Source organism: Mustelus asterias, chromosome 27, assembly GCF_964213995.1.
Source record: "Mustelus asterias chromosome 27, sMusAst1.hap1.1, whole genome shotgun sequence".
NCBI classification, from domain to species: domain Eukaryota; kingdom Metazoa; phylum Chordata; class Chondrichthyes; order Carcharhiniformes; family Triakidae; genus Mustelus; species Mustelus asterias.
The window spans coordinates 43,095,789-43,117,137 of NC_135827.1; the positions used below are offsets into that span (position 1 = coordinate 43,095,789).

At 48.0% G+C, this 21,349-nt stretch overlaps 1 protein-coding gene across 1 annotated transcript in view; it reads right to left on the reverse strand.

Annotated features, from left to right (window-relative positions):
• The window catches only part of tecta (tectorin alpha), a 127,325-nt gene that overhangs the window by 81,408 nt on the left and 24,568 nt on the right, over positions 1-21,349 (reverse strand). The window contains exons 7-8 of the mRNA XM_078199162.1: positions 6,547-6,959; positions 235-805 (exon numbers count right to left, since the gene is read on the reverse strand). Of these exons, the coding sequence (XP_078055288.1) occupies positions 235-805; positions 6,547-6,959 (984 nt within the window). The remainder of the gene's footprint in view (positions 1-234; positions 806-6,546; positions 6,960-21,349) is intronic.

Genomic DNA, 21,349 nt, shown 5'->3' on the forward strand with positions numbered 1-21,349 from the left:
CTCTCCCCTCCCTCCCCTTCCCCCCCCTCCCTCCCCCTCCCCTTCCCCCCCCTCCCTCCCCTTCCTCCCTCCCCTTCCCCCCCCCTCCCTCCCCTTCCTCCCTCCCCTTCCCCCCCCCTCCCCTTCCTCCCTCCCCTTCCCCCCCCCTCCCTCCCTCCCCTTCCTCCCTCCCTCCCTCCCTCCCTCCCTCCCTCCCTCCCCTCCCTCCCCTCCCCCGGTGTCTCCCCCTCTTACCGCAGAAGGTGCGGGATCTCCAGGGTCCGATGGCGATGCCCACCGCCTGGCAGCTGTGGGCATAAGCCTGGATGGCCTGGCAGAGGCTGGTGCGGTTGTCTGGGTTCGCGCACATGTCGTACACGCAGCTGCTGATGAAGCTGCCGGGGTGGAGCAGCAGGCGGCAGTCCCGGAATGGTCCCTCGGTGCTGTTCATGATGCCGCACTGATCTTGCTGCAGGAACACAGTGTGTGCGAGCGGCTGGCAAGAGCTGCAGTTCTCAGCACAATCCTCGGTACAGAACCAGTCTGAGTGAGCGGCCCTCCAGCCCAGTCCCAGCTCAGACACCGAGTCCGCGGGACTCCCGTCCGGCAGCAAGTTATCATCAGCCGGGTTATTGTTGAAGTTTCCGCACAATCCGCACGTGTTATTCAGATAGGAACTGGGCAGCGAGATTGAGGCCAAATGTTCCCCGTCAAAGGTTAAAAACAAACCGAAATCCGTTTCCAGCGCGGTCGCCACTCCGCTCCGGAAAACTTTAACCGCTCCCATCCCCAAGTGAACCGGCAGAGTTGCGGCGATCCCGTCCACCTGAGAGACAGAGAGAGAGAGATCACAGCGTGGCATCACCCCCAGACAGACAGGGATCCCCACTCACCCCGAGGGGTCTCCCAAATTCCCCCCCCCCCCACTAACCCCCCCTACTGCTCCCCCACTGCCCCCCAACTAACCCCTCCACTGATACTCCTCCACTGTCCACACCCACTGCCACACCCCCACTGATACCCCCATTTGCCCCCCACCCCACTGCCACCCCCATAGCTACCCCCCCCCCCCACTGCCATCCTTCCACTGTCAACCCCCCACCTCCCCACTGCCACCCCCAGGGGGAGATGATGGTCTAGTGGTATTATCACTTGATTATTGATCTAGAAAGTCAGCTAATGTTCTGGGGACCTGGGTTCGAATCCGGAATTTGAATTCAATAAAAAAAATCTGGAATTAAGAATCTACTGATGACCATGAAACCATTGTCGATTGTTGGAAAAACCCATCCGGGTCACTAACGTCCTTTAAGGAAAGAAATCTGCCGTCCTTACCTTGTCTGGCCCACATGTGACTCCAGAGTCACAGCAATGTTGTTGACTCTGAACTGCCCTCTGAAATGGCCGAGCAAGGCACTCAGTTGTAACAATCGCTACTAAGTCTCAACAAAGAAATGAAACCCGACGGACCACCCAGCATCCACCTAGGCACCGGAAAAGATAACAGCAAAACAAACAGCCCTGTCGACCCTGCAAAGTCCTTACTAACATCTGGGGCTAGTACCAAAATTGGGAGAGCTGTCTCATAGACTAGTCAAGCAACAGCCTGACATTGTCATTCTCACAGAATCATACCTTACAGATAACACCCCTGACACCACCATTACCATCCCTGGATTTGTCCTGTCCCACCAGCAGGACAGACCCAGAAGAGGTGGCGGCACAGTGGTATACAGTCAGGAGGGAGTTGCCCTGGGAGTCCTTTACATTGACTCCGCACCCCATGAAGTCTCATGGCTTCAGGTTAAACATGGGCGAGGAAACCTCTTACTGGTTACCACGTACCGTCCTTCTTCAGCTGACGAATCAGTATTCCTCCATGTTGAACAACACTTGGAGGAAGCGCTGAGGGTGGCAAGGGTGCAAAATGTACTCTGGACGGGGGATTTCAATGTCCACCACCAAGAGTGGCTCGGCAGCAGCACTACTGATCGCGCTGATCGGGTCCTAAAGGATATAACTGCTAGACTGGGTCTGCAGCAGATGGTGATGGAACCTACAAGAGGAAATAACATACTTGACCTCATGCTTACCAATCTGCCGGCTGCAGATACATCTATCAATGACAGTATCGGTAAGAGTGACCACCACACAGTCGTTGTGGAGACAAAATCCTGCCTTCACATTGAGAATAACCTCTATCGTGTTGTGTGGCACTATCACTAAGCTAAATGGGACAGACTTCGAACCGATCTAGCAACTCAAGACTGGGCATCCATGAGGCACTGTGGACCACCAACAGCAGCGGAATTGTACTCCAGCACAATCTGCAACCTCATGGTCCGGCATATCCCCCACTCAACCATTACCATCAAGCCAGGGGATCAACCCTGGTTCAATGGAGAGTGCAGGAGGGCATGCTGGGAGCAGCACCAGGTGTACCTAAAAATGAGGCGTCAACCTGGTGAAGCTAGCAAACAGGACTACTTGCATGCCAAATGGCAAAAACAAGTGACAGACAGAGCTAAGCGATTCCACAACCAAAGGATCAGATCTAAGCTCTGCAGTCCTTCCACATCCAGTCGTGAATGGTGGTGGACAATTAAACAACTCACTGGAGGAGGAGGCTCCACAAATATCCCCATCCGCAATGATGGACGAACCAAGCACATCAGTGCAAAAGATAAGGTTTAAGCATTCGTAACAATCTTCAGCCAGAAGTGCCGAGTGGATGATCCATCTCGGCCTCCTCCAGTGGTCCCCAGCATCACAGATGCCAGTCTCCAGCCAATTCGATTCACTCTACGTGATTTCAAAAAAAGGTTGGAGATACTGGATACTGCAAAGGCAATGGGTCCTGATAATATTCCGGCAATAGTACTGAAGACTTGTGCTCCAGAACTTGCCGCTCCCCTAGCCAAGCTCTTCCAGTACAGGTACAACACTGGCATCTACCCAACAATGTGAAAAATTGCCCAGGTATGTCCTATACACAAAAAGCAGAACAAATCCAACCCGGCCAATTACCACCCAATCAGTCTACTCTCGATCATCAGTAAAGTGATGAAAGGGGTCATCGACAGCGCTATCAAGCAGCACCTGCTCAGCAATAACCTGCTCAGTGACGCCCAGTTTGGGTTTCGCCAGGGTCACTCAGCTCCTGACCTCATTACAGCCTTGGTTCAAACATGGACAAAAGAGCTAAATTCCAGAGGTGAGGTGAGAGTGACAGCCCTTGGCATCAAGGCCACATTCAACCGAGTGTGGCATCAAGGAGCCTTAGCAAAACTGGAATCAATGGGTATCAGGGGGCAAACTCTCCACTGGTTGGAGTCATACCTGACACATAGGAAGATGGTTGTGGTTGTGGAGGGTCAGTTATCTCAGCTCCGGAACATCTCTGCAGGAGTCCCTCAGGGTAGTGTCCTCGGCCCAACAATCTTCAGCTGCTTCATCAATGACCTTCCCTCTATCATAAGGTCAGAAGTGGGGATGTTCACCGATGATTGCACAATGTTCAGCACCATTCGTGACTCCTCAGATACTGAAGCAGTCCATGTTCAAATGCAACAAGATCTGGACGATATCCAGGCTTGGGCTGACAAGTGGCAGTAACATTCGCACCACACAAATGTCAGGCAATGACCATCACCAATAAGAGACACTCTAACCACCGCCCTTTGACATTCAATGGTGTAGCCATCACTGAATCCCCCACTGTCAACATCCTTGGGGTTACCATTGACCAGAACCTCAACTGGACTCACCACATTAACACAGTGACTACAAGAGCAGGTCAGAGGCTAGGAATATTGCAGCGAGTAGCTCACCTTCTGTGTCCCAAAAGCCTATCCGCCATCCACAAGGCACAAGTCAGGAGTGTGATGGAATATTCCCCACTTGGGTGCAGTTCAAACAACACTCAAGAAACTTGACACTATCCAGGACAAAGCAATCCGCTTGATTGGCACCACATCGACAAACATCCACTCCCTCCACCACCGACGCTCAGTAGCAGCAGTGTGTACTATCTACAAGATGCACTGCAGCAATTCATCAAAGATCCTTAGACAGCACCTTCCAAACCCACGACCACTTCCATCTAGAAGGACAAGGGCAGCAGATACATGGGAACACCACCACCTGCAAGTTCCCCTCCAAGCCACTCACCAACCTGACCTGGAAATATATCGCTGTTCCTTCGCAGTCGCTGGGTCAAAATCCTGGAATTCCCACCCTAACGGCATTGTGGGTCAACCCACAGCACATGGACTGCAGCGATTCAAGAAGGCAGCTCACCACCACCTTCTCAAGAGCAACTAGGGATGGGCAATAAATGCTGGCCAGCCAGCGATGCCCATGTCCCACGAATAAGAAAAAGCCACTGCCACCCCAGCCCATTGCCAATCCCTCCTCCCACTGCCACCCCCCCCCTATTGATCCTGATTCATTGTAAACTGAAGAAGATTAGGGCACACGGAGTTGGGGGTAGTGTGTTAAAGTGGATTGGGGACTGGCTATCCGACAGGAAGCAAAGAGTCAGAATAAATGGGTGTTTTTCCGGTTGGAGGAAGGTAACTAGTGGCGTGCCGCAGGGATCGGTACTCGGGCCGCAACTGTTTACCATTTATATAGATGATCTGGAGGAGGGGACGGAGTGTAGGGTAACGAAGTTTGCAGACGACACAAAGATAAGTGGAAAAGTGAATCGTGTGGAGGACGGAGAAGATCTGCAGAGAGATTTGGACAGGCTGAGTGAGTGGGCGAGGATATGGCAAATGGAGTATAACGTTGAGAAATGCGAGGTTATACACTTTGGAGGAAATAATAACAAATGGGATTATTATCTCAATGGAAACAAATTAAAACATGCTACCGTGCAAAGGGACCTGGGGGTCCTTGTGCATGAGACGCAAAAGCCCAGTCTGCAGGTACAACAGGTGATCAAGAAGGCAAATGGGATGTTGGCCTATATTGCGAAGGGGATAGAATATAAAAGCAGGGATGTCTTGATGCACCTGTACAGGGCATTGGTGAGGCTGCAGCTGGAATACTGTGTGCAGTATTGGTCCCCTTATATGAGGAAGGATATATTGGCATTGGAGGGAGTGCAGAGAAGGTTCACCAGGTTGATACCGGAGATGAGGGGTTTGGATTATGAGGAGAGGCTGAGGAGATTGGGTTTGTACTCGTTGGAGTTTAGAAGGATGAGGGGGGATCTTATGGAGACTTATAAGATAATGCGGGGGCTGGATAGGGTGGAGGCGGAGAGATTCTTTCCACTTAGTAAGGAAGATAAAACTAGAGGACACAACCTCAAAATAAAGGGGGGTCGGTTTAAGACAGAGTTGAGGAGGAACTTCTTCTCCCAGAGGGTGGTGAATCTCTGGAATTCTCTGCCCACTGAGGTGGTGGAGGCTACCTCGCTGAATATGTTTAAAGCGCGGATGGATGGATTCCTGATCGGTAAGGGAATTAAGGGTTATGGGGATCAGGCAGGTAGGTGGTACTGATCCACGTCAGATCAGCCATGATCTTATTGAATGGTGGGGCAGGCTCGAGGGGCTAGATGGCCTACTCCTGCTCCTATTTCTTATGTTCTTAAACAAGGGTAAAAACCCTCACGAGTTGCCCCTGGAAAATGATTGGTTATTTCTCAGGGAGGTAACTCCACCAGTGGATTCCTACTAGAATGGTGTGATTGATTCTGGAGAGATTTGAACTCCAGTCCATTCCTGTCGGTACTTCACAGTCAAAAACAGAAAAAGCTGGAAAATCTCAGCAGGTCTGGCAGCATCTGTGGGGAGAGAATAGAGCCAACGTTTCGAGTCTGGATGATTCTTTGTCAGAGTTGAGTATTTCTCAATCCTTTGAGGGCCAGGGAGTGTCTCCCATAGCACACTTGCCCAATGGGGAGCGTGGAAAAGGCAATTCTAACTCCCAACAGAAACAGAAACAACAGAAGTTTCTATCACAAGGGTTAATGGTAATTACACTAACTGTGTGACGGATACAATCAGCATCAGAGCAACCCCTGGAGTGGTTCAATTTCTCTGGGCTTCTCTTGACCTGTAAATCCGGTGAGTAATCTGTGGTAATCTGTGATAATCCCCTCTCTAGAGTTTCCATGCAGCGGCCCACAAGAGATGCCACATTACATCCTTGTGGTGGACCTCAGTTGTGCCTTTGTCCTATATGGACCACCGTTGTGTGTTTTGTCATACCTGGACACATCCCCTCCCAGTTTGGTTCCTCCCCTCGGCACCTAGTATAAAGGTGGCTGTCTCCTCCCCCTTGTTCAGTCCAGGTCGGTTATTTGTTGGGATCTGCTCCTGATTCTGTTGTGAATAAAAGCCTACACTTGTATTGGCACACCGGTAGTCTTTCGCCTTATTGATAGCGCATCAATCCTAATGACAGAATCTCTGTGGCTGAGATGTGAATTTCACATGAACTAAATTAATAAATTAATTCCTGATAATTCTCATTGCGAAATGGGATAAAATCATTTTTCTGTTATTCTAATGAATGTTTGCAAAGTTTTTATTTTAAAATACAAGATCTTACCAGAATTTGGCCAGCGTTTCCTCTGGGAATAACTATACTGTGAGAATAAACATTCACTTTGATGTCTCTCAGCCAAGACACTGCGGCTTCCACTCGGTTCTCGTTCTTGGATTCAATGCTGAAACTGGGCAGGTTCTCCTGCTCCCAGCAAGGTTTGGAGAGGATGTAGGAGCACGTTCCTTGGAAGTGGTACAAGGAGCCGTCGAAGGTGTGGTAGTGAGGGTCTCCAAAGACCACACACGAAGCGGTCTGAATGGGAACACAGCGATAAATACCATCCGCAGAGTGGCACTGTTCAAAGTATCCACATGACAGGTTCTGACAATGGATCCTGTTCCCCAAATCCAGACAGCGACATTTAGTTTGACATTTCTCATCGACCCAGAAAACATCCCCACGGCGGAAAAACTGCCCTGAAACACAAAGCAGTCTCTCAGAACGGAATCTGGTAAATGCGGCCGAGCTAACCCTCTCAATTACTCCCAGAGGATTTGGCTAATTCTGGAAGCTGGACTTGGAAAAGCAGCAAGAATGTTGTCCCAACCACAGGAAAGATGGGATTGGAAACAGAAGGCAATGTAACCCTGACCGAATCCAGATCCTCCGGAATCAGACATCAGGCCATTTGGCTCATGGTTCTTGAACCAGTTGAAAAAGAATCATGAGAGAGGCCACTTGGCCCATCATGTCTGTGCTAGCCCCAGCCTAACCCCACTTTCCAACATTTCGTCCGGAGCAGGTGACAGCATTTGAGGTGCAAATCTAGGCCCTTTTTAAACCAGTTGAAGGTTTTTTGCCTCAACTCCCGATGGCAAGTTGGCACAGTGGGGTGGCACGGTGGCACAGTGGTTAGCACTGCTGCCTCACAGCTCCAGGGACCTGGGTTCGATTCCCGACTTGGGTCACTGTCTGTGTGGAGTTTGCATATTCTCCCCATGTTTGTGTGGGTTTCCTCCGGGTGCTCCGGTTTCCTCCCACAGTCCAAAGATGTGCAGGTTAGGTTGATTGGACATGCTAAATTAACCCTTAGTGTCCCAGGATGTGATAGGTTAGAGGGATTAGCAGTGTAACTCAGCGGAAATAGAGTCTGGGTGGGATTGTGGTCGGTGCAGACTCGATGGGCTGAATGGCCTCCTTCTGCACTGTAGGGTTTCTACGATTCTATGATTCCCCTTTCAGGCTGTGAGTTCCAGACTCCCCAGCCATCCCTGGGTGAAAATAAATGTCCTCATCTCTCCTCTCATCTTTCTACCAATCACTTTAAATCTCTGCTCCCTACTCCCTTCCCACCCGCTCTATCCAGGCCCCTCACAATGTTGTCCATCACAATCACATTTCTCAAAATCCAACCGTTTATCTTGTATTTTTGGCTGCTTTGTCCTTCTCAAATTACCTCACATTTCTCTGGATTGAATTCTATTTGTCATTTTTATGCTTATTGTCCAGCCCTGTAACCTGCAGCTTTCTTCCTCACTCTCAACCATGTGGCCAATTATAGAACATAGAACGTAGAACATAACAGCGCAGTACAGGCCCTTCGGCCCTCGATGTTGCGCCGACCAGTGAAACCAATCTAAAGCCCCTCTAATCTACACTATTCCAATATCATCCATATGTTTATCCAATAACCACTTGAACGCTCTCAACGTTGACGAGTCCACCACTGCTGCAGGCAGGGCATTCCACGCCCTTACTACTCTCTGAGTAAAGAACCTACCTCTAACATCTGTCCTATATCTCTCACCCCTCAATTTAAAGCTATGTCCCCTCGTGCTAGCCAACACCATCCGAGGAAAAAGGCTCTCACTATCCACCCTATCTAATCCTCTGATCATCTTGTATGCCTCTATTAAGTCACCTCTTAACCTTCTTCTCTCTAACGAAAACAACCTCAAGCCCCTCAGCCTTTCCTCATACGATTTTCCCACCATACCAGGCAACATCCTAGTAAATCTCCTCTGCACCCTTTCCAACACTTCCACATCTTTCCTATAATACGGCGACCAGAACTGTACGCAATACTCCAAATGTGGCCGCACCAGAGTTTTGTACAGTTGCAGCATGACCTCCTGGCTCCGAAACTCAATCCCTCTACCAATAAAAGCTAACACACCGTACGCCTTCTTAACAACCCTATCAACCTGGGTGCCAACTTTCAGGGATCTATGCACATGGACACCCAGATCCCTCTGTTCATCCACACTACCAAGTATCTTACCATTAGCCCAGTACTCTGTATTCCTGTTACTCCTTCCAAAGTGAATCACCTCACACTTTTCCGCATTAAACTCCATTTGCCACCTCTCAGCCCAGCTCTGCAGCTTATCTATGTCCCTCTGTAACCTGCCACTTCCCTCCGCACTGTCTACAACTCCACCGACTTTAGTGTCATCCGCAAATTTACTAATCCATCCTTCCACGCCCTCATCCAAGTCATTAATAAAAATGACAAACAGCAGTGACCCCAAAACAGATCCTTGCGGTACACCACGAGTAACTGAACTCCAGGATGAATATTTCCCATCATTTACAAAGTTCATAATCAAGTCCCTTACACTTAAGTTCAATTCAGTGAAATACTGACCCACTGGGAAAATACCATTAACCATTCCCCTTGGCTTCCTTGTGCTGTAATATTGTTAATCTAATTCCTATATTTTAAAAGGTGGATATCAAGGGGGGAGTTTTCCTGTTCTGCCTGCGATGGGTATCGTAGTGGGCGAGGGATGGACCATGGAAAGGTCTGTTGACCTCAGGCAGGATTTTCTGGTTTCAACAACAAACAAAGAACAAAGAACAATACAGCACAGGAACAGGCCCTTCGGCCCTCCAAGCCCACGCCGCTCCCCGGTCCAGGATTGAATCCTGAATCCAGGATCCCCCCCCAATTTTCCAGCCTATCTACATACTAATATCCTATCCACTGAGCTGTCCCTCACAGCTACGATGCTTTGTTCATCACAACCTATTAGCTCACCCCCACCCCCCCATTCCAGACCATGTGATCTCCAGGGAGAGGCGAAAACCCAGAGTGAAAACCCCAGGGCCAATATGGGGGGAAAAAATCTGGGAAATTCCTCTCCGACCCCCTGAGGCGATCGAAACGAGTCCAGGAGATCACACTGGCCCTGATCGGAAAATGCTTCCCAACCCTATTCATTTCCACTTCCACGAACACCATATGAATTCCCTGCCCCCGAGACAGGTTCCCAACTATCCGCAGTCTCGCTCTGTACTGGCACCAGCAAGTTGATCATAGAATGAAGCCTTGAAACGAGAAACAAAGAACAATTAGCCCGCGCCGCTCCCTGGTCCAAACTAAACCACTCTTTTGTATCCCTCCATTCCCACTCCGTTCATATAGCTGTCTAGATAAGAAGTTTCGGGGCGAGTGTGGCCAGAAAATCCCGCCCAAAATGTCCAGGGGAATTGTGGCATCAACGCCACAATAAAAGTAGCTTTTATTAACAGGGGGTTGGAGTTTAAGAGCCGTGGGGTTATGCTGCAACTGTACAGGACCTTGGTGAGACCACATTTGGAATATTGTGTGCAGTTCTGGTCACCTCACTATAAGAAGGATGTGGAAGCGCTGGAAAGAGTGCAGAGGAGATTTACCAGGATGCTGCCTGGTTTGGAGGGTAGGTCTTATGAGGAAAGGTTGAGGGAGCTAGGGCTGTTCTCTCTGGAGCGGAGGAGGCTGAGGGGAGACTTAATAGAGGTTTATAAAATGATGAAGGGGATAGATAGAGTGAATGTTCAAAGACTATTTCCTCGGGTGGATGGAGCTATTACAAGGGGGCATAACTATAGGGTTCGTGGTGGGAGATATAGGAAGGATATCAGAGGTAGGTTCTTTATGCAGAGAGTGGTTGGGGTGTGGAATGGACTGCCTGCAGTGATAGTGGAGTCAGACACTTTAGGAACATTTAAGCGGTTATTGGATAGGCACATGGAGCACACCAGGATGATAGGGAGTGGGATAGCTTGATCTTGGTTTCAGATAAAGCTCGGCACAACATCGTGGGCCGAAGGGCCTGTTCTGTGCTGTACTGTTCTATGTTCTATGTTCTGATGATAAGAAAATAACAGAATCCTTCTAAAAGACGGAATAGAATGCGGAGACTCAAGAAATATAACAATGAACAGTCAACATGGATTTCAAAAGGGAAAATCTTGCCTGACTGACTTTTTAAGGAGGTAACAGAGCGAGAGAGAATGGTAATGCAGTAGATGTAATTTATCTGAACTTTGATAAGCTGCCCCATAATAAATAAAGTCACAGGACGTGGTTTGAGGAGCAGGTGGCAGAATGGATTGCTGCCTGGTTTTCAAACAGGAGGCAGAAACTGGGAGCAAAGGGCAATTATTCCGAGCAGCAGAAGGTGGGAAGATGTTCCACAAGGATCAGACTGAGACCATTGCTGTTCACAATTGACATTCATTATTTGGACTTTGGAATCCAAAACACAATTTCCAAATTTGCGAAAGACACCAGATGCTGGGGAATGGGGATAGTCAGCCCTGAGGAGGTTATTAATAAACTTACAAATTGGGAGATAATTGGCAAATGAAGTTCAACTTAGATATATTTGAGGTGGTACATTTTGGTAGCAAGAATAGAAATGCCATTTATTAATTGGAAAATAAAAGTCTGGAGGAGATTGAGGAACAAATAGATCATCAAACACAAATACATCAGTTCCCAAACATTGTGCTATAGGTTAACGAGGCCATAACAAGGGCAAACAATTACTAGGCTTTATTTTTAAAGGGATAGAATTGAAAAGGAGGGAAGTTATGCTAACCCTGTATTGAAGCTTATTTAGATCAACACTGAGTACTGCATGAGGCCATAGCATAAAAATAATAGAACCACTGGAGATGGCGCAGTAAAGATTTACAAGGATGACATCAGAAACACGTAGATTTCAGGAAAGGATTGACAGGCTGGTCTCTTTATCCTGGGAAAAAGGCTGAGGGGTGACCTAATAGAGGTCTTTAAAATTATGAAAGACTTCGATATGGTGGATAAAGAGACAATTAGCGGGATTCTTCTGTCCCGCTGCACTGAATGGAGATTTGGCTGAGTGCTAAATTCCCTGTCCTCTCTGGCAGTGGTGGTGGGGCATGAGTGGCCGGAGAATTCTGGCCAACCTTCCCTCTTTTCAGGAAGAGCATATCGAGAGGCAACAAGATAAGCGAGTCACCAAGAAATCCTATTGGGAATTTAGAAAAAACTTCTTCACCCAAAGAATGGTAATAATGTGAAACTCATTCGGAGGGCGGCACGGTAGCACAGTGGTTAGCACTGCTGCTTCACAGCTCCAGGGTCCCGGGTTCGGTTCCCGGCTCGGGTCACTGTCTGTGTGGAGTTTGCACATTCTCCTCGTGTCTGTGGGTTTCCTCCGGGTGCTCCGGTTTCATAGAACATAGAACATAGAACATTACAGCGCAGAACAGGCCCTTCGGCCCACGATGTTGCACCGACCAGTTAAAAAAAAAAAACTGTGACCCTCCAACCTAAACCAATTTCTTTTCGTCCATGAACCTATCTACGGATCTCTTAAACGCCCCCAAACTAGGCGCATTTACTACTGATGCTGGCAGGGCATTCCAATCCCTCACCACCCTCTGGGTAAAGAACCTACCCCTGACATCGGTTCTATAACTACCCCCCCTCAATTTAAAGCCATGCCCCCTCGTGCTGGATTTCTCCATCAGAGGAAAAAGGCTATCACTATCCACCCTATCTAAACCTCTAATCATCTTATATGTTTCAATAAGATCCCCTCTTAGCCGCCGCCTTTCCAGCGAAAACAATCCCAAATCCCTCAGCCTCTCCTCATAGCATCTCCCCTCCATACCAGGCAACATCCTGGTAAACCTCCTCTGCACCCTCTCCAAAGCCTCCACATCCTTCCTGTAATGTGGGGACCAGAACTGCACACAGTACTCCAAGTGCGGCCGCACCAGAGTTGTGTACAGTTGCAACATAACGCTACGACTCCTAAATTCAATCCCCCTACCAATAAACGCCAAGACACCATATGCCTTCTTAACAACCTTATCTACTTGATTCCCAACTTTCAGGGATCTATGCACACATACACCTAGATCCCTCTGCTCCTCCACACTATTCAAAGTCCTCCCGTTAGCCCTATACTCAACACATCTGTTATTCCTACCAAAGTGAATTACCTCACACTTCTCCGCATTAAACTCCATCCGCCACCTCTCGGCCCAACTTTGCAACCTGTCTAAGTCTTCCTGCAAACTACGACACCCTTCCTCACTGTCTACCACACCACCGACTTTGGTGTCATCAGCAAATTTGCTAATCCACCCAACTATACCCTCATCCAGATCATTAATAAATATTACAAACAGCAGTGGCCCCAAAACAGATCCCTGAGGTACACCACTTGTAACCGCACTCCATGATGAATATTTACTATCAACCACCACCCTCTGTTTCCTATCCGCTAGCCAATTCCTGATCCAATTTCCTAGATCACCCCCAATCCCATACATCTGCATTTTCTGCAGAAGCCTACCATGGTGAACCTTATCAAACGCCTTACTAAAATCCATATATACCACGTCCACTGCCTTGCCCCCATCCACCTCCTTGGTCACTTTCTCAAAAAACTCAATAAGGTTAGTAAGGCACGACCTACCTGCCACAAAACCATGCTGACTATCACCTATCAATTCATTACTCTCCAAATAACTATAAATCCTATCCCTTATAATTTTTTCCAACATCTTGCCGACAACAGAAGTGAGACTCACCGGTCTATAATTCCCGGGGAAGTCTCTGTTCCCCTTCTTAAACAATGGGACAACATTCGCTAACCTCCAATCTTCTGGTACTATACCAGAGGCCAACGACGACCTGAAGATCAGAGCCAGAGGCTCTGCAATCACTTCTCTTGCCTCCCAGAGAATCCTTGGATAAATCCCATCCGGACCAGGGGATTTATCTATTTTCAGACCCTCCAGAATATCCTGCACATCCTCCTTATCAACTGTAATACTGTCTATTCTACTCCCTTGCAACCCAGTGTCCTCCTCAGCTATATTCATGTCCCCTTGCGTGAACACCGAAGAGAAATATTGGTTCAATGCTTCACCAATCTCCTCCGGTTCCACACATAACTTCCCTCTGCCATCTATAACTGGCCCTAAACTTGCCCTAACCAACCTTCTGTTCTTGACATACCTATAGAACGCCTTAGGATTCACTTTAACCCTATCCGCCAAAGTCTTCTCATGTCCCCTTTTAGCCCTTCTAAGCTCGCTCTTCAACTCCCTCTTAGCCAATCTAAAGCTTTCTAGTGCACTACCCGAGTGCTCACGTCTCATCCGAACATAAGCCTCCTTTTTCTTTTTAACCAACAAAGAAACTTTTTTGGTGCACCACGGTTCCCTAGCCCTACCAATTCCTCCTTGCCTGACAGGGACATACCTATCACAGACTCGCAGTAGCTGCTCCTTGAAAAAACTCCACATGTCGGACGTTCCCAGTCCCTGTAATCTCCTAGTCCAACCTATGTTTCCTAATTCTCTCCTAATAGCCTCATAATTACCCTTCCCCCAGCTAAAACCACTGGCCCGAGGTTCATGCCTATCCCTTTCCATCACTAAGGTGAACGTAACCGAATTGTGGTCACTATCACCAAAATGCACACCAACTTCCAAGTCTAGCACCTGGTCTGGCTCATTTCCCAGCACCAGATCCAATATAGCCTCACCTCTAGTTGGCCTGTCTACATACTGAGTCAAAAAACCTTCCTGCACGCTTTGAACAAAAACTGACCCCTCTAACGAGCTAGAGCTATAACAATTCCAGTCAATATTAGTCAAGTTAAAATCCCCCATAACAATTGCCCTATTACTTTCACTCCTAAGCAGGATTGACTCCGCAATCCTTTCCTCAACCTCTCTAGAACTTTTAGGAGGTCTATAAAAGACTCCCAACAGGGTGACCTCTCCTCTCCTATTTCTAATCTCCGCCCATACTACCTCAACAGATAAGTCCTCATCAAACCTCCTCTCTGACACTGTGATACAATCTCTGACCAATAATGCTACCCCTCCCCCTCTTCTACCTCCTTCCCTACTTCGACTAAAACATTTGAACCCCGGGACCTGCAGCATCCATTCCTGCCCCTGCTCTATCCATGTCTCTGAAATAGCCACAACATCGAAGTCCCAGGTACTGATCCACGCTGCAAGTTCACCCACTTTATTGCGAATACTCCTGGCATTGAAGTATACACATTTCAAACCCTGCTCCACCCCACCTCTGCAATGCCGTGCATTGCAGTCCCCATCCATGCATCCCTCACTTTCAGCCCCACTACTCAGGATCCCTCCCCCCCCCCGAATCAGTTTAAACCTCCCTGCATGGCCTTAGCAAATTTACCCCCCAGGATATTGGTCCCCTTCTGATTAAGGTGTAGACCATCCTTCTCATAGAGGTCACACCTTCCCCAGTACGAGCCCCAATTGCTTCCTCCCACAGTCCAAAGATGTGCGGGTTAGGTTGATTGGCCAGGTTAAAAATTGCCCCTAAGAATCCTAAAATGTGTAGGTTAGAGGGATTAGCGGGGGTAAATATGTGGGGGTAGGGCCTGGGTAGGATTGTGGTCGGTGCAGACTCGATTGGCCGAATGGCCTCCTTCTGCACTGGAGGGATTCTATGATTCGTTCACAGGGAAAGGTTGAAGAGAATAACATTTAACGTTTTATAACATTTAAGGAGATGCTGGAGAGGCACGTGTCAGTGAGCTCCATTGGCTGGATGGCTGGTTTGTGAAACAAAATGACACCAACAGCGTGGGTTCAATTCCCGTACTGGCTGAGGTTATACACAAAGGCCCCTCCTTCTCAACCTTGTCCCTTGCCTGAGGTGTGGTTAAATCACCACTAGTCAGCTCTCCTGCTCAAATAGGAAAGCAGCCGATGTTCATCTGGGACTATGGTGACTTTACATTTTTACTGAGACAAGCACATGTTGATCAAATGTGTTATCCTCATCAAAAGATTCACCAAATTAGTCAGATACAACTTTCGTTCAACAAATCTGAACATGCTTGATCAACCTGTACCAGTGAAGCAGACAGGGGATTCAGATAGGAGAGAAGCAAAGCTGATAATAGTGAGAAGTAGTAAAACAATTTGTGAGGCAGTGGAAACTAAGGCCAGTATCAAAGGTCAAAAATGTTAAAAAGACTAAATGAATGGCACTCTATCTGAATGCGTGTAGCATTTGCAACAACGTAGATGAAATGACAACACAAATAAATGTAAACAGATATGAAATCATTGCCATTGCAGAGACATGGCTGCAGGGTGACCATGGCCGGGAACTGAACATTCAAGGTTATTCAGCATTTAGGAAAGATAGGAAAAAAAGAAAAATCAAGAGGTAACACTATCAATAAAGGATCAGATCAGGACATGAGGAAGAGAGGAACGTAAATCATAAGACCAAAACGTAGAATCAGTTTGGGTGGAGTAAGCGGAATCAGCAAGGGGTAGATAATATTGCTGGGAGTTACTTACAAACCAACAAACAATAATGGTGGTCTAAGTTCCTCCCTTTTGGTAGAACTAACATAGGGAGGAGCTATATGATAAATGGCAGAACCATAAAGGGTTTAGATACGCAGAGGGACCTGGGTGTGCAAGTCCACAGATCCTTGAAGGTGACTCTTAAATCGGCCTCGCAGGTGGAGGATGCGGTCAAGAAGGCGTACGGCGTACTGGCCTTCATTAATCGAGGGATTGAGTTTAGGAGTCGGGAGATAATGCTGCAGCTTTATAGGACCCTGGTTAGACCCCACTTGGAGTACTGCGCGCAGTTCTGGTCACCTCATTACAGGAAAGATGTTGAAGCCATTGAAAGGGTGCAGAGGAGATTTACAAGGATGTTGCCTGGATTGGGGGGCATGCCTTATGAGGATAGGTTGAGGGAGCTTGGTCTCTTCTCCCTGGAGAGACGAAGGATGAGAGGTGACCTGATAGAGGTTTACAAGATGTTGAGAGGTCTGGATAGGGTAGACTCTCAGAGGCTATTTCCAAGGGCTGAAATGGTTGCTACGAGAGGACACAGGTTTAAGGTGCTGGGGGGTAGGTACAGAGGAGATGTCTGGGGTAAGTTTTTCACTCAGAGGGTGGTGGGTGAGTGGAATCGGCTGACGTCGGTGGTGGTGGAGGCAAACTCGTTGGGGTCTTTTAAGAGACTTCTGGATGAGTACATGGGATTTAATGGGATTGAGGGCTATAGATAGGCCTAGAGGTGGGGATGTGATCGGCGCAACTTGTGGGCCGAAGGGCCTGTTTGTGCTGTGGCTTTCTATGTTCTATGTTCTATGTGACGTCACAGGTGGAGAAGGTGGTGAAGAAGGCATATGGCATGCTTGCCTTTATAGCACGGGGCATAGAGTATAAAAGTTGGAGTCTGATGTTGCAGTTGTATAGAACGTTGGTTCGGCCACATTTGGAATACTGCGCCCAGTTCTTAGAAATCTTAGAAACCCTACAGCACAGAAAGAGGCCATTCGGTCCATCGAGTCTGCACCGACCACAATTCCACCCAGGCCCTATCCCCATATCCTTACATATTTACCCACTAATCCCTCTAACCTACGCATCCCAGAACACTAAGGGCAATTTTAGCATGGCCAATCAACCTAACCCGCACATCTTTGGACTGTGGGAGGAAACCGGAGCACCCGGAGGAAACCCACGCAGACACGAGGAGAATGTGCAAACTCCACACAGACAGTGACCCAAGCCGGGAATCGAACCCAGGTCCCTGGAGCTGTGAAGCAGCAGTGCTAACTACTGTGCTACCGTGCCGCCCAGTTTTGGTCGCCACACTACCAGAAGGACGTGGAGGCTTTAGAGAGAGTGCAGAGGAGGTTTACCAGGATGTTGCCTGGTATGGAAGGGCTTAGTTATGAGGAGAGATTGGGTAAACTGGGGTTGTTCTCACTGGAAAGACGGAGGATGAGGGGTGACCTAATAGAGGTGTATAAAATTATGAAAGGCATAGATAGGGTGAATGGTGGGAAGCTTTTTCCCAGATCGGTGATGACATTCACGAGGGGTCAAAGGTTCAAGGTGAGGGGGGGGGAAATTTAACACAGATATCAGAAGGACATATTTTACACAGAGGGTGGTGGGGGCCTGGAATGCGCTGCCGGGCAAGGTGGTGGAGGCGGACACACTGGGAACGTTTAAGACTTATCTAGATAGCCACATGAACGGAGTGGGAATGGAGGGATACAAAAGAATGGTCTAGTTTGGACCAGGGAGCGGCGCGGGCTTGGAGGGCCGAAGGGCCTGTTCCTGTGCTGTATTGTTCTTTGTTCTTTCTATAACCTCTGCTGTTACTTTTGGGATGGTACTCGTGTCCTCCACCATGAAAGCTGAGGCAAAATATTGACTTAGTGTCTCAGAGGGGGCTATACTGGACCTAGTACTGGGGAATGAGCCCGGTCAGGTCTTCAAAGTTTCGGTTGGGGAACATGTGGCAAATAGTGACCACAATTCTGTTAGCTTTAGGATAGTGATGGAAAAGGATGAGTGATGTCCCAAGGGTAAGGTGTTGGATTGGGGGAAGACTAACTTTAGTGGGATTAGGCAGAAATTGGCAGCTGTTGATTGGGAGAGGCTGTTTGAGGGTAAATCCACATCTGGCATGTGGGAGTCTTTTAAGGAACAGTTGTTAGGGCTACAGGATAGGCATGTGCCTGTAAAAAAGGATAGGAAGGGTAGGATTCGAGAACTGTGGATAACCAGGGAAATAGAGGAATTGGTCAAAAAGATAGAGAGGCGTACGTTAGGTCCAGGCAGCTAAAAACGGAGGGAGCTCTGGAGGAATACAAAGAAAATAGGAAAGAACTCAAACAAGGAATTAGAAGGGCAAAAAGGGGTCACGAAATGTCCTTGGCAGACAGGATTATGGAGAATCCCAAGGCAACTGTACAGGACCTTGGTGAGACCACATTTGGAATATTGTGTGCAGTTCTGGTCACCTCACTATAGGAAGGATGTGGAAGCGCTGGAAGGAGTGCAGAGGAGATTTACCAGGATGCTGCCTGGTTTGGAGGGTAGGTCATATGAGGAAAGGTTGAGGGAGCTAGGGCTATTCTCTCTGGAGCGGAGGAGGCTGAGGGGAGACTTAATAGAGGTGTATAAAATGATGAAGGGGATAGATAGAGTGAACGTTCAAAGACTATTTCCTCGGGTGGATGGAGCTATTACAAGGGGGCATAACTATAGGGTTCGTGGTGGGAGATACAGGACGGATATCAGAGGTAGGTTCTTTACGCAGAGAGTGGTTGGGGTGTGGAATGGACTGCCTGCAGTGATAGTGGAGTCAGACACTTTAGAAACATTTAAGCGGTTATTGGACAGGCACATGGAGCACACCAGGATGATAGGGAGTGGGATAGCTTGATCTTGGTTTCAGATAAAGCTCGGCACAACATCGTGGGCCGAAGGGCCTGTTCTGTGCTGTACTGTTCTATGTTCTATGTTCTATGTTCTATTTTATTCATACGTTAGGAACAAAAGGGTTGTCAGGGAAAAAATCGGACCTCTCAGGGACAAAAGTGGGGAATTATGCTTAGAGCCCAAAGAAGTAGGGGAGATCCTAAATGAATACTTTGCGTTGGTATTCACAAAGGAGAGGGATGTGTTGACTGGGAGTGTCTCGGAGGGGAGTGTTGACCCGTTAGAGAAAATCTCCATTACAAGGGAGGAAGTGTTAGGTTTGTTAGAGAATATAAAGACTGACAAATCCCCAGGGCCTGATGGAATCTATCCAAGGCTGCTCAGGGAGACGAGAGATGAAATCGCTAGGCCTCTGACGCAAATCTTTGTCTCGTCACTGGACACAGGTGAGGTCCCAGAGGATTGGAGGATAGCTAATGTGGTCCCGTTATTTAAGAAGGGTAGGAAGGATAACCCGGGAAATTATAGGCCGGTGAGCTTGACGTCCGTGGTAGGGAAGCTGTTGTAGAGGATTCTTAGAGATAGGATGTATGCGCATTTAGAAAGGAATAAACTCATTAACGATAGTCAGCATGGTTTTGTGAGAGGGAGGTCATGCCTCACTAACCTGGTGGAGTTTTTTGAAGAAGTGACTAGAATGGTTGACGAGGGAAGGGCCGTGGATGTCGTCTATATGGACTTTAGTAAAGCGTTTGACAAAGTCCCTCATGGTAGGTTGGTGCAAAAGGTTGGATCTCATGGGATAAAGGAGGGAGTGGCTAGATGGGTGGAGAACTGGCTTGGTCACAGAAGACAGAGGGTGGTAGTGGAAGGGTCTTTTTCCGGCTGGATGCCTGTGACTAGTGATGTTCCGCAGGGCTCTGTATTGGGACCTCTGCTGTTTGTGATTTATATAAACGATCTGGAAGAAGGTGTAACTGGGGTGATCAGTAAGTTTGTGGACGAGACGAAAATGGCTGGACTTGCAGATAGTGAGGAACATTGTCAGAGGCTACAGAAGGATATAGATAGGCTGGAAATTTGGGCAAAGAAATGGCAGATGGAGTTCAATCCAGATAAATGCGAAGTGATGCATTTTGGTAGAACTAACGTAGGGGGGAGCTATACGATAAATGGCAGAACCATAAAGGGTGTAGATACGCAGAGGGACCTGGGTGTGCAAGTCCACAGATCCTTGAAGGTGACGTCACAGGTGGAGAAGGTAGTGAATAAGGCATATGGCATGCTTGCCTTTATAGGACGGGGCATAGAGTATAAAAGTTGGGGTCTGATGTTGCAGTTGTATAGAACGTTGGTTCAGCCGCATTTGGAATACTGTGCCCAGTTCTGGTCACCACACTACCAGAAAGACGTGGAGGCTTTAGAGAGAGTGCAGAGGAGGTTTACCAGGATGTTGCCTGGTATGGAAGGGCTTAGTTATGAGGAGAGATTGGGTAAACTGGGGTTGTTCTCACTGGAAAGACGGAGGATGAGGGGTGACCTAATAGAGGTGTATAAAATTATGAAAGGCATAGATAGGGTGAACGGTGGGAAGCTTTTTCCCAGATCGGTGGTGACGTTCACGAGGGGTCAAAGGTTCAAGGTGAGGGGGGGGGAGGTTTAACACGGATATCAGAAGGACGTATTTTACACAGAGGGTGGTGGGGGCCTGGAATGCGCTGCCGGGCAAGGTGGTGGAGGCGGACACACTGGGAACGTTTAAGACTTATCTAGATAGCCACATGAACGGAGTGGGAATGGAGGGATACAAAAGAATGGTCTAGTTTGGACCAGGGAGCGGCACGGGCTTGGAGGGCCGAAGGGCCTGTTCCTGTGCTGTATTGTTCTTTGTTCTTTTTGTTCAGTTATTTCTGTGTTCCCCACTATTAACACCTCAGTCTCATCTTCCTCGGGACCAACATTCATTCCAGCTACTCCCTTCATCTTTATATACTTATGGAAGCTTTTAGAAACATAGAAAGAATGTTGATAAATGCCTTGGACCTTAGAAAGAGGTGTCTTTGGAAATAGTGGATGTGTTGGTGGCCAATTTACAAAATTCTATAGACTTTGGAATGGTTCCTGCATTAGGAAAATAGAAAACGCAACCCAACTATTTAAGAAAGGAGAAAGAAAATGAGGAACTACAGACCCTTTAGCCTGACATCAAGTAGCAAGGAAAATGCTGGAATTTATAATAAAGGATGCGATAATTAAACACTTAGAAAATAGTGTTATGATTGGGCAGAGTCAACATGGACTTATGAAAGGGAAATTATGTTTGACTGATCTG